Source organism: Cydia fagiglandana, chromosome 1 (assembly GCF_963556715.1).
Source record: "Cydia fagiglandana chromosome 1, ilCydFagi1.1, whole genome shotgun sequence".
NCBI classification, from domain to species: domain Eukaryota; kingdom Metazoa; phylum Arthropoda; class Insecta; order Lepidoptera; family Tortricidae; genus Cydia; species Cydia fagiglandana.
This window is the reverse complement of record NC_085932.1, coordinates 21,769,804-21,784,528: the sequence shown is the minus strand read 5'-3', so window position 1 is coordinate 21,784,528 and position 14,725 is coordinate 21,769,804. Positions and strand designations below refer to the sequence as shown.

Sequence of the window (14,725 nt, the reverse complement as noted above, 5' to 3'; positions counted from 1 at the left end):
CCTCCCTGTCACACTTACGTACGAATTTACAAGTGCGACAGAGAGGCAACACGTCGAACGTGGTTCGCGGTAGGCCCTCTGAGTCGCGGCAGTCGCGGTCTCGTCGAGATATTGTCGATTCTGTCGCGGAGAAGTACTAGGGGCGCAGAAGTTTGTATCATGAAGTATCGAATAAACGGTATCCTAGCCTACTCTTAGTACTTAGGTAGTTATTAATTATTATAGTGATCCTGCCTACCAAATTAGAGGTACATAGTAGGTACTGGGTTTGGTAAGGGTAATTTATTGTGTATTGTGATTTATAGACATTTTGTTCTCTAGTTTATGGATGTTTTCTAGTCATTTGCCGACTGATTTAGACCGACTAGCCAACCAATCAGCTTTGTCTAAGGGGCTATTCATAAATTACATCATATCAAATTGGGGGGGGAGGGGATCTGGACATCGGGTGATGGTAGCATGACGTAGGAGGAAACGAAGCATGATTTTAGGGGGGGTCAAAATCGTCATAAGGGCGTGTGCACAAATCACGTGAGGTTCGATAGGGGAGGGGGGGTCACGAAAAAATCACGACAGATCACGTTGGGGGAGTGGGGTTATAAGGAGACCTCACGAGTATTTTTCTACAGTGAACAAAACTAAGAAAAAATACCTACCACATATACACAATTTTAAGCTATTTTAAGGTAAATAGTACCTTGTATTCACTATACCTATACAATAATCGCATAATTTATTTGGTGTAATATTTTTCGCAATACTAGTTTTTTTAATCGGGAAAGGAAGGTTGGTTGCCTATGTCGCACCCAAGAAATTGTAGATGCACACTAGCCGAGAAAAACTAGGAGCATAGAAGTTGCGTGTAACGGGAAGACGATAAAAATCGCGGGACTCGGGACGGCCGTAATAATCGAACCGCGCTCGTGCTGCTACCGTGTTGCCGAGAAATTCTCGATTCAGTCGGGAGAAATACTAGGCGCGGAGAAGTTGCACACAGTTGTGCATAGCTTCGCTCGAATATGCAAGAGCCATAGAGATGCAGAAAACGCAATTTCCGTTTTCGCAGTAGGCCCCTGTATACTCGAATCGTGCGCAAACTATGTCGCGGTGTTGCCGAGAAACAGTCGAACCAGTCGCGGAGAAATACTAGGCGCACAGAACTTGTAAGAACCACAGAAATGTCGAGGCCTAGCACAGAGGGCCTATAGCGTACACCGAAGTTGCGGGCATCTTTCTCTGTCACCCTACTTATGCCTTAATTGGAGTAAGGAGAAAGATGTCCACAATTTGCGAGTTTCAGTGTTCGCGGTGCGGCCCACAGGAGCTGCGTCCGTCTCTACCATGTTACGAACAGGGAGAAATTCTAGGCGCGCAGTAGTTACATTGTATGTAGATGTATATTATGGTTATGGCAAATAGACAATCGTTTTGCGGTACGTGTTGTCGATTCAGCCGCAAAGAAACACTAGGCGTCCAAAAGTTGCACACATTCTACAGACGGCAAATGTTGCGAGATTGGTCTTCTGCGGTGTAGTACAGTCAGCAGCAGAAGTCGCTATACACTCCAGGTGCTCAAAGAGAGGTAAACGTTTAAACTGTCAAAAAGTTGATGACTGTCATGGCAGCATTTACTTGTGAGCGCTCAACATGTTACAAATATCTTAACAGACGCTATTCATTAATTTATACACTTACAACAAATCATTGATACCTTAGCTGTCAAAGAACCACTGGTATCTAAGCGGTCAACGCGTCAAATATATCTGAACAATATGGAAAAATAGACGTTTAAAGCATACATGTATGGTCGTATATTGAATGAATAATAGCTATGCTAATTTCAGGTAAAGCGTTTTGACAATCATCGAAAGCAGTACAGTCTTGTCATCACATACATCTATCTCACGTTTTGCCCTTCAACCATTGACAGGGGCCTGTCAGTCAACTTACTGCAAACTATTTCTTTTATTTATAGAATCAGCAATACGAATGAGTGACACATAGCGAAAGCTAACTGAAGCCGAATTTAGAGCCAATTGTCAAGGCACGTTGTGGTCTTGTTACTAAGGCGTTTGCTTTTCAAAGCAGAGACTGCGGGTTCAAATCTCAGTCGGATGCACCTAGAGATTACAGTTTTTTTTTGGGTTTCATTTCTATTACGAGTATTACTTAATTTGTGGTTTTATATTAATTTTGCATAAGTTTATGTTTTTTGAAGATATGTCACATGTAGCGTATGTACGACTTTATAGCAGGACGTTGTAGGTTTGAACCCGCAGTGGGCGTTCCTTAGATTACTCCTGTGCGGAATGCCATTTGATGTTTAACTGCTAGCTTATACTGGTTATACTAACAATAAGTTCAAAGATATACAGTACGTATCAGAACGAAAGGCCAAGAAAGAGACCCATTAATGTTCAGGTCACACTGAACAACTTCCACCACGCGACCAACCCCGAAAACGCGGAAAAATAATTGGAAGTTTCATACATTTTGCTGGTCTGATGTTGAAATTTTCTATGGGAGAATAAAAAATTTTCCGGGGTTTCGGGGTTGGTCCCATAGCAATAGCTGCTCAGCATACCCAAACATCAATGGGTCTCCCCCCCGGCCCCTCGATCCGATACATACCGTATATAACTCCGCATACTCTATCCTGTCTGCTAAGTTGTAAAAACAAAATTCGTCATTCCTATGGTCAACAGTTAGCATATTACGTAGGTATATATGCATGGCAGTGATGGTTTTATAGCATAGGTACATCTATAGAAGAGGAGGCACCGTTCTTGCGGATCATGAGTCCAACCAACAAAATAAAGAGAGGAGTCATAGTTGGATATGCCTGCCCGTGCTCCTCACGTGGGGCCACGGCTAGCCTATATTACAAAGCCATAAGGTTTAAATGTCAGATTGGGACAGTGAACGTTTAAGTTTCAATTCTATTATTTTCTCCTTCGTTCTTTGATCGATGCGGAGCATCGTATTTTAGTACGATATAGTATATTTTAGTACAATAAGCGGGCTAAATAAATATATCAACATATAATATGCTCTACGATTTGGAAGAACGGCCGCCTACGACAGTTAAAATAAAAAACCGATCATTCTCGTAGGACCTACTTATTTATTGTCTAAGTTTGACACTTGACGATAGAATACTTTTTTAAGAAAGGAGGTGTCAATTCGTAGCTGCTACAGTATTTATTTAAACAGATAAAAAGTTAAACAGATAAAATGTTGATGCTTAGTTACCATTGAAATAACAACTGCTTAGCAACTGGTGGCACCCTAGCTGCTGACGTACGTGATTGGCAGTGCGTGTAGGTATTAATGACAGCAGCTTGAATTTGAGTGCTTAGTTACCACTGACATTCTAACCGTTATTGTCATTGTGATTAAATAAGGGTGTATGTGTTAAAGAAAAACTCAGAAGTTAAGATATATGTGACGAACTGAAAGCCTACGCTAAAATGACAACTTCGATGTCCTTATTTTTGTGACGACTGAAGTGTATATGTTTTCTTGGACACCTTGCCCGCTCAGGTATATCTGCTGCTGACTGTACTACCATGTTATCGAGTCGATCCACAGTTGCGGAGAAGTACTAGGAGAGTAGAAGTTGCACAAACAATTTTTGTGAAAAAGCCCATCATTTCTGTGGTCACATTTATAATAACTACTAGGGACTGAGAAATTCTGCATGGACATCATGGTCGCTTTTTTATTACCTGAGGGCCTACCGCGAACCACGGTCGACGTGTTGCCTCTCTGTCGCACTTGTAAATTCGTACGTAAGTGTGACAGGGAGGCAACATGTCGAACGTGGTTCGCGGTAAGCCCTCTGTCATGTCATGAGTCACTTTTTCGTACTTTCATATTTGTTAGAAAGTGACAGGCATGGTGACAGATGATAAAAACAATACACTCCTTTTTTTGGGCAGTCGTGTAAAAAAAAATCTATCTTAGCCCTATTGAAACATATTCAACGATAATTTCGTAGGATAACGTCGAGTGACTAACACGCGTATTCGGGAAACGAGATAATCACAAGATCTAGAGACGAGATCAACTAGATTTACATTAGATATCGACTAGATGTGACTTGGATATCTAAGTCATTTGTCGAAATCGTTCAAGAGGACCTCCAGAATCGCGGAAACGTCAAATTTGACATATCTATCTTACAAATATCTTTAAATTATCCATATCGTAACTTGTTGAGGTCTATTTAGTAGAGATCTAATTCATTTTCCGAATCGAGCCGAAAACCGCATATCATTTTTTACGGAAAACTTACAATAGAGTCTGTGCGGAAAGAGAAGAGTTGTGGAATGTATTGGGCCCCATACATTCCACGACTCTTCTCTTTCCGCACAGACTCTAGTGAACAAACTCAATCAGAGCAACAATGTTATGTTGAATGTACCAGGACGTTATAAAACGAAAGCGGTGACGGATTTCGGTTGAGTGTATCAATGACGTAACCCCGCGATACCAAAGAACTAGGAGCACAGTAAGGGGAAAGAGCAATTTGCACTTTTATACTACTTTGAGTATACTTCATACAAACCGTAAAGGCTTAACAAATTAAGTATGGAATTATTATATCAACATTATTCCCATAAATATTTAAGAATGATGTTTAATGGATTTTTATGATTATGTTTAACGGAATGTGTAAATACTAGCGCCATCTGTTTTGTATAGCAGGAACTACATCCATTACAACACAACATTACAAAGTGTTATCGCAGTAACTTTGTGATGGGGAGCGTCCATGAACGATAGGTCCCGTGCTAATGCAGGGACTATACTATAGGGGACATCATACGAGCCGTTAGATTATTGGTGCGAGGCGTGAATGTGAAGTTTATGCTTCCGATGTAGCCCACAAAATGGCAGAACATACTATGCACAAAAAAACGTACGAGAACGTTGCAAATGGTAGCATTTGCTTTGGCATGTACATGTTTGTTGCCGATTTAAACCTCAAGATGGCAGAACCTCCAACGCGCACGGTCCCTATACAACCTTGAATTAGTATTCGGATGCTAACTTTCTTAAAGACAACTAGATGGCGCTGTACTCCAACCCATCAAGAAGTGAAACATCAACCCGTGAAAATAGCTTGCACTGATACATGTTTTAAGAAAGAGGACAAAATATACATTAAAATGCCATCATTATAGCTTCATTGTGGTTTTGTGCCAGTGACTGCAAGTAGGAAAGTCCAGTTTTAAGGTTTAGGATCTCTTGATTCTGTGACTGTGATCGTTTAGCTAGACTGCCTAGAGTCTAAATGTTATCTGGAATGAGTATAAGTTATGAATGACAGTTTTCAGACACTACCTAAAACGCAGATGTAATAGATAGCACCAACAAAGATGAAACCTTGTATATCTTCTTGTCTCTTCTTAGGGTGGTATTCCATTTGTCCAATATATTGGTCCAATGCGTGTTTGCGTCTCACATTTTGCTGAATGAGAGAGTGAGATACAATGCACATTGGACCAAGATATTGGACAGATGGAATACCACCCTTATACAAGCGTGGGCGAAAGGAACGCAATGGCCATTGATGAGTTGACGAGTGGACATGAAAAACCATTTCTATTCTACGAATTTATTAAAACTTCAAGTGATTTGTTATGGATTTTGACATAAATATCCAAACTACATAATTCCATAACGACGTATAACACTAAAACATAGGTGTATTATAGATTTACAATCAAGGGGCTGTCCATAAATTACGTCATCGATTTTGACGATATCTGGCCCCCTCCCCCCCCCCCTAAAATCATCCAAAAATCATGGTTCGAATGACCCCGTTTCCTCCTACCTCCTACCTCATGCTACCGTCATCCGATGTCCAGACCCCCCTCCCTAAATTGAAATGATTGAAATGACGTAATTTATGAATAGCCCCCAAGTTACTTAAAATGTATTATAATAGACAAAGAAATATGAGATTCATGAACATAAGTAAAGAATTGCGTTAAGACGGAATTCTATCATTTCTTACACTAATTTAAACATGCTTATATCTATGTTGTTTTACAGTAAAATTACTTGTCAGGCACTTTAAGAATGGTCAGTCAGTTCAATCGTAGTGATAATAGTATTAATAGCGAGTCAAGTCATAGAGAAAAAAAATACATAAAAATACAGTGCTCACTCCATACTTCTGCTAGATGTCGACTGCGAAAATAATAGTCGTTAACGTTTTGGTACCAAAACTGATTTATAGAGTGAGTACTCTATTCTTACTATATTTCTCTATGGTCAAGTCATTATGTCTATAGTTCGTATTTCTTAGCATTACAAATAAGCTAAACAATCTTGATGTGTCTTTTAATGGAAAAACACATTTTAAAAATAAGTTACGGCAAATATGTAACAATAGGGATGTTTCCTGTACTTAAAATAAATTATTTCAAACCGTGCACGAAATAAAGCACCAGATAATTATTAGAAAAACATAGCAGCTATTTTTAAACACAATTTGTATTTAATAAATCGGATTGAAATATAAAAAGTAGGTGAGTTTACCGTGACGTCACTACATTAGTTTTCATATAAATTCCATATTAGAAAATCGTTTTGACAGATCTAAAAAAGAAGCTGATTTGACTAGTAGGAATGTAGCCTATTAAGGTGGTTCGCTTTTCATACAAAATTCAATCAAATCTCATTAAGTAACTACACAGTATTAGTACACAAATATTTCCGCATTTATCTTCTTTCGAATATTCGTTTGCGCGAAATTAACAGGAAAACAATGTTTCATACAGAAATCATGCAAAAATCATAGTTAACTTTTCATCAATTTTACGTATGTGTGTGTCACAAATGTCGTGTACAGATACATTTGCGACGTTGCCATACCATTTCCGACGTTGCCGGGCTGACCACGGCTCGAATTTGGAGTGCCGTCATGTTTAGTGCAATTTTGTTGACACTGATATTTGACAGGTAGTTAATTGACCTAAGCGAGAAGTTCGTCAGCTTAGCTAAGAACTATCATGGCGTGTTATGCAAACAGTCGCTTTTTTGCTTGCAAACGGAAGATTCCCGGTTCGATCCCCAGTCATTGTATGCTGGAACATAACTTTTTGTATTTTTGTTACACCTACATTTCGTATTGTTCTTTTATTTTTATTTAATTTTTCTTATTATCATAAATCGATTATTAAGTATAGGCTACACGTATTCTTTAATTTTTACAAAGATAATTAGAAATTATACTCTTCCTAATCTCTCTGATTTTTACAATCAGGACATCCTCACTGCAATAAAAACCGGGCAAGTGCGAGTCGGACTCGCGCACGAAGGGTTCCGTGCCATAATGCAAAAAAAATACAAAAAAAAGCAAAAAAAAACGGTCACCCATCCAAGTACTGACCACTCCCGACGTTGCTTAACTTTGGTCAAAAATCACGTTTGTTGTATCACGGGAGCCCCATTCAAATCTTTATTTTATTCTGTTTTTAGTATTTGTTGTTATAGCGGCAACAGAAATACATCATCTGTGAAAATTTCAACTGTCTAGCTATTACGGTTCGTGAGATACAGCCTGGTGACAGACAGACGGACGGACGGACGGCCGGACAGCGAAGTCTTAGTAATAGGGTCCCGTTTTACCCTTTGGGTACGAAACCCTAAAAAGAAGTGTATAAAATTTCCTGTGGTTAAAAATAATGGATTTTGTCTATAAATGAAAAACACAATTATTACTATAGTTTGTTTTTTTTAGCATTAGAAATAAGGTAAACAATCTTGACGTGTCTTTTAATTGAAAAACACATTTTAAAAATAAGTTACGGCAAATATGTAACAATTATAAATCTAATACGATCATTTATATTCTTCTGCTTTCATAAGTAATCGTTTTTGATTTTGAAAAACCTGATAACACTGAATATGTGGGGGAAGCGCTGCTGGCCTAGCGGAAAGCAATTCGGAGGTCGCGGGTTCTAACCCCGGCTGGTACCAATGATTTTTCGAACTTTTGTACGAAATAGCATTTGATACCTACCTATTTATACACCGATACCTATTTTTCGGTGAAAGAAAACAATGTGAGGAAACCGGACTAATCCAAATAAGTTTACTCTCTGGGTTGGAAGGTCAGGGCAGTCGCTTTCGTAAAAACTAGTGCGCATGCCAATTCTGGGATTAGTTGCCAAGCGGAGATTGAATATCTGGGAGACCGACCAAAGCTTACAAAACATAAAAACTCAAAAATGCGCGTTTTCTCATAGACCTAGCTAAGAGATCAAACCCCTTATAGCAAATTTCATCGAAATCGTTAGAGCCGTTTCTGATACCATCCAAATATATAAATAAATAATTATATATCTAATAATTGCTCGTTTAAAGGTAAGATAACACAAAGGAGAAACAAAAAGAAATTACCTACTCGCACCAGTCTTGAACCCCAATCCTCTTGCACGTATTTCCACGAACATACCGTTACGCTATTGCAACATACTTACGTTGTGTGAAATTGTCTACTACAAGGATCACGGAAACACTGTTTGCATGTGTGAGTAATAGTAGGAAAAAGCGTGACAGCAACACTCCGTCAAATTAAAAAGGTGGTTTTTGCACAATGAAGTATTCAATGTTTTATTTAATAGTTCAATATTTACTTAAAGAGTGCGCGAAACATACTTTTAAGTATACAAATACCAAGACCATTTCACAAAAAAATAAAATCTGAAATTTTGCAGAAGTGGTGCCATCTAGCGAGAGTTAAGTTTTGAGTAACCTAGGCGAACCACCTTAAGAATCTAATACGATCACTTATATTCTTCTGCTTTCGTAAGTAATAAATAGTTCCTGATTTTTAAAAAGCGTTTTTCAATTAAAAGACATGTCAAGATCGTTTACCTTCTTCAAAGTTCTTTCTAATGCTAAAAAAAACGAACTATAGTCTACATAGATTATAACTAATAAATGCTGTCTATTGTCAAGTCTAATTGCCTTACATAACTCGTTACTTAGTATATTTTTAGATACAGTTTAATAATATTCTCCTAATATAATCTTTCATATATAAATAAATACAATATATTAGTAATATTAAAGGACGGACGCAGAAGTCTTATACTTTACGAATTTATGAAAACAGTTAAGCATATTAAGAACTAAAATAGCCACAATATTTTTAGATAAGGCTACCTACTTGCTAGATTGTCATATGTATTTGTCATAACACTTAAAATAGCGATATAAAATTTCTTTGAAAAACTCAAGGCATATTTTTAAATATGATGTAGTTGTAATATGAAATGCTAAAATTTATCCGATACTACTAGCGCCATCTAGCGGCAATTTCAAAAACTGTCTAAAATATCAAATAACGGTGAACATTGTATTGATTGTTTACATATTATATTGAAATACATTACCTAAATATTATATTGTTGTGCCAAACTGTGTTTAGGGTTATTCTTCGATCAACATTTCTATATTAGGTGACTGCATTTCTAAAATTATTTGATACTGGGAGAAGACGCACAGCCAACAGTAGATCTGAAATGAAGATAAATATGATAATATAATAGTGCATTTTATTTTGGATTAGTCGATTAAGTACCTTTTGAATACATCAAACTAGTTTTTATGTTGCTGGATTCGTCAATCTACGCGTCCAAAGTTAAAATGGCCGTTTTTGTTTGGAGTTCTTAGATCGATGAATCCAGCAACATAAAAACTAGTTTGATGTATTCAAAAGTTACTTAAATACAAAATACAGTACGTAGCGCCCCCCCTTTTTAAATATCTGTCATTAAATTTAAATAATCACTATTAATTAGCAGTGGCGCTAGTGTGCACGTTGATGGGCCCCAAACCAGGGGTGCGAAACTCCTTACTTCGGTCAAACTCGGCTCCGCTCGGCTCAGAGGGCGTACCGTGAACCACATTCAACGTGTTGTTGTTGTTCAACGTGTAAATTCGTACGTAAGTGTGACAGGGAGGCAACACCTCGAACGTGGTTCGCGGTAGACCCTCAGCATTGCTCCGAGCAATTATTAGGGTTGGCACCACTTGACTTCGTTTTGCGTGCACGACCACAGATAAGATAATCACTTGATTTTTGACAACCCTAAATAGCCGAAAGGGATAGTGCCATATATTAGAAAGGGACAGCATGATTCGACCCTGAACCGCTGTCAAACTTCGTTTTTGTAGGATGTTTCCTTTCTGCACGGTAGTAGGGTACATCGCCAATTACTTACTAGCCACCCCCCAATTACTGGCCACTTAATTTGATTTCTATTTATAGGTGAACAAAGTTCATTTTAGTATATAAGGTACGAAAATCCAATTATTAGCCATTTTTCAATTACTGGCCACCTATTCCAAAAATGAATTCTATTTACAGATAAATAAAACTCATTTTCAGTATAAGGAAAATGGCCAGTAACTGAAATTTATCCACAACCCACTCGTTCAATAACTGGCCGCCTCTTACAAAAATGAGTTCTATTCACCTATACACAGAATTCATTTTAGTATAGGTGGCCAGTAATTGGGGGGTGGCTAGTAATTGGCGATGTACCCTACTATTAATTATTCTGTGCCTAAACATCATTTTCCTTTGAAAATAATACTAACACTTATTTCAAATCCTATTCGTTGAATTACTAAACGCCCATGGTACAAATTTTTCTGAAAGGCGGAGTTATGTACTAAAGGCGAAGGTACTAGGGTTTATATTTGGCAACCATTATTTTCAATGAACTGCAACATTGATAAAGAGGTTTGTTAAGCAATCAGGGATGAAAAATTAAACAATTGATTTATTTTATTATCACAGAATCTGATGATAACTAATAGGGGGTAAATATTCTGCCGCCAGAGTGCAGCACTAAGCTAGCTAGTAAACCATAGCCTCGTGCCGCCCACCATATAAAATTATAGCCAAAGAATTTAGAATCTTGTTGTATTCTCAATTGGGTTGAATTTCATTTGTTCGAAAAGTTTACGAGACAAATGAAATGCTACCTATTTTTTTCATTATTAAGGTTGACATTCAATCGAATCGGAATGTACATCCTAATGCACATTGGGCGGCACGAGGATAGAGTAACTTATACATACTGTGCCTAAAACTGTTTTTGACAAGTTTTCAGACAATAAAATATGACATTGATACATCAAGGTTGTTGTTGTTAACAAGGGCCTAGCGGGAAACGCGAAAATCAAAATTTAGTTATCTGCCTCTATCGCTCGAATATGGAAGAGTGATAGAGAGGTTAGATAACGAAATTTCGATTTTCTTATTTCGCGGTAGACCCCCAGATTGTGATGGTAGTGGTGCCCCCTACGCAGAGTTTTGCGTAATATTCCCTATTGTTTTTTCGTAGATGGGACAGTGGCTAATCAATGATACTGAAATTATTTCATCAAAGAATGTCAAAAGCAACGAAATTGGTAACAACTAGTATCATGGGTATACACTATGCATGCTACTTGCACATATAAAGTGACTGTCTTACTTACATTGTAAGCCATAAACAGGAAATCAACCAGGGCTGCGAATGTTGCATCCAGCTGTAACATAAAGGAAAAATAATATTTAAGTACCTACATAAAACTCATGGACACCTCAGATGACCGTAGGGCTGGCAGCTACCTCGGCCAGAGGATAACCCTGGCCATCCAAAAAGGTAACGCTGCCAGCCTTCTGGACACCATTACTCATGAAGGTGTCTTACCTACTACCTACAGATGTACTTAGTGCATAATTATTTTCCTTCGTAGTTTCACGGAAACGTACGAACGTGGTCTTGCTATTTCAGTAAGTCTCGGTACAACGTTATTTCGTAGACGACATCTAACGTCGCTAGCAACTTGTGCTGGTGACTGTACCATAAAACCAGGGTTTTAAGCTGGTTTTAAGAGTACCCCAGGCAACCGTAACCACAGCAACAAGTTACAAGAAAAAGTTGATGCATCCTTTTAATGGGCCCACAGATTACCAATTCGCTGGACCATATATATCAGCCTGTCAGTTCTTCGGAACTGTCACTTATTGCGATTAACTGACAGGCTGATATCGTCTGGCAAACAGGTAATCTGTGGGCCCCTTTACAATGCCTGGCATATAATATTTAAAATAAAATAATTATTAAGAATAAATGTCTATGTCAATAACTGTTGTTGTTGTCCTATGGCACCCCAGAGGTGCAAAGGGCCTTCACAAGCTGGCACCACGCCTTCCTATCTTCAGCGACCCTTCTGGCCTCGCTCCAGCTCAACCCGACCATTCGTAGCTCAATTGTGACGGACCCCTGCCAAGAGTGTGTATTAACAATAATTAACTTACATAAATGTAGTAGCCCCCTATTAGCCACAACCCGAAGGTAAGTTGGAAGCAAATGATGAGTCCCATGATGATCAGCCAGGGCAGTATGAGACCGCGCATCCAAATATTAATGCCAATCACCTGAAAATATATTATACAACGTGAATTGATGTGTGTACCTACTTGTTAGGGTTCTTTTTATATAAAAGCAACTGCCACAGGACCTTCCAACAAAGGTGGGGAATTCGCCTTATCAAATTAGTCCCGTTTTCTCACAATGCTTTCTTTTACCATAAAGCAACTAGTAAATATTTTAAGATATTAGACTGCAAAGGCTGATGCAGAGCCCTGGACTGGGTCTAAAGTTTCATAGTTTTATTTGCAAAAAAATAAATAAAATATGACCATGTGACCCTGACCTCAAAGCTGGATCTGCCCTTGTTTGGCTGTTTAACCTTGTGCCTACATTTGTCCTACCCTTATGACAGACCACCACAATGTATGGGGCACATAAAACAGTTTAACTTAAAATTATGAGTAGACAGGAGGTTAAAGTTTAAATTAACACATACCATCCAAATTGAAGATATTATCAGGAGTCCGAGAATGCAGATGAAAATGCCTCCAAAAACTTTCATTGCTGAAACAAAACATGTACTTGTTAGGAATCTGACAAAGTAAGAAAACAAATAATATTTTGCATAAACCATTTAAACTAAGCATAAAGTTATTACTGCAAACTTGACAAATGAAGTGGCTGCCATGTTTCGTTGTAACAACACAATCTATTGCACACCCTACCAAATAAATTATGTTTCTTCAATAAACATGTTCAACTACATGAAACTTAACTCGCAAACCTCGTAACTCCATTTCAAGGAAATTAGCAATTGCTACCTTGGACAACAATACTTATAGTCGCAAATCTTGTAACTCCTCCGGAGGAGATACAAGGTTTGCGAGCTAAGCCAACGTAAAGCAACTGTAAAATCTGCATTTTTTTGTAAGCAATTATGTTTCCTACACACATGGACCAGATTAGCTCATAATAGGGAAGAGTGGAGAAGATTGGGGGAGGCCTTTGTAAAGTACCTTTTCTAAAATAAGGCTATAAATAAATAAATATTATTTTCCTGCAGCTATGTGGTTTGTCTACCCATTCATTTGGTTAAATCTTAAGATTTTTATTGCTACTTACAGAAAAGTGCAATTTAGAAAATGTGTAAGTATCATATAGAACCTAAGTATAAGTCAGTAGTAATAATAAGCAAACTGTGATATTGTGAACTGTGTATCTATTTGGTACACCCTTTTCAGGGTCCGTGTATAAATAAAGATCTCTATCTCAAAATGAAGTAAGAGAAGAAATAATATTGTACAGTCACCTGCAAAAGTATGTTACTTTTGAAGGCCGCAAAAATATGTGACACACTCTTATGGCTCTACAAATAAGATCGTGTCAGATATTTATGCGGCCTACGATGTGTTATATATTATTACAGGTGACTGTACATCAACATAATAGACAATTTTTTATTCTTTAACAGTCTGTGGCTTTGACAGTGTTGGACATAATCAATATACCATAAACAACACTTGATAGGCTCTTTGAGGTGAATCCTAAGGCACTGGTAATGAATATACATAAAGAGATTTGCAAAAGTACTCACACCCCCGCACATCGGCTTCAAACAGAGGATTCCATAGTTGTGTTGAGTCACCACCTGCTAGCTGGTAACTGATGAATGTGATTAGAACTACACTCATAGCTGCCGTGTACACCGCCACCGCCCGGCTGCCAGTCTTCACGTTAGAAGACCAAATGCAGGGCGACCAACAAGATTCTAACACGACCATCTTTGCTATTTCAGCGTCTAACTTAGACTATTCTTATCCAAATTGATATCGAACAGTTTGTGGTGAATTATCACGCTTCTGAAATAATAGAAAGCATACAAAAATATAGTAAACAATTGACTTGACCACACCTTGTTGGACAAATAACATTCAATTTTAATCTGCTCTTATAAATGAAAAGCCTCATGTATTTATGTTGTAGTAGCTGTTATACTATTTATAAGCTGGTATATTATAAAAACACACACTTTTACCTTGTATTTAATATAGAAAAGGACTTTAAAAGTGTTAAACGCCTCCAACACAAGCTCTAGAATTGACAGAAGACAGATCGACTTCTTTGTACGTTTCGTTTTGCTTATTTCATAGAGAGACCGTTACTTACTCTAAATAAATACGTATTACAAATGTGACTAAATTAAATATTTTTAATAGTATTATTGCAAAAGATTTGCAACATTTAACTTAAATAATGCATAAATACCACCAACTACATAAAACATGGGTAAGACAAATTTTGTTGAACTAGTTTGCGTGCTTGGAACGAAA

The 14,725-nt window shown here is 37.8% G+C and overlaps 1 protein-coding gene across 1 annotated transcript; it reads right to left on the bottom strand.

Moving 5' to 3' along the window:
• Nucleotides 1-9,300: 9,300 nt before the first annotated feature.
• Nucleotides 9,301-14,500, bottom strand: LOC134666418 (uncharacterized). The gene is made up of 6 exons (XM_063523558.1): nucleotides 14,431-14,500; nucleotides 13,990-14,254; nucleotides 12,892-12,959; nucleotides 12,341-12,460; nucleotides 11,515-11,565; nucleotides 9,301-9,540 (listed from the first exon to the last, which is right to left on the bottom strand). The coding sequence occupies exons 2-6, from the start codon at nucleotides 14,174-14,176 to the stop codon at nucleotides 9,454-9,456; spliced, it is 513 nt and encodes a 170-aa protein (XP_063379628.1). The 5' UTR covers nucleotides 14,177-14,254; nucleotides 14,431-14,500; the 3' UTR covers nucleotides 9,301-9,453.
• Nucleotides 14,501-14,725: the final 225 nt, after the last annotated feature.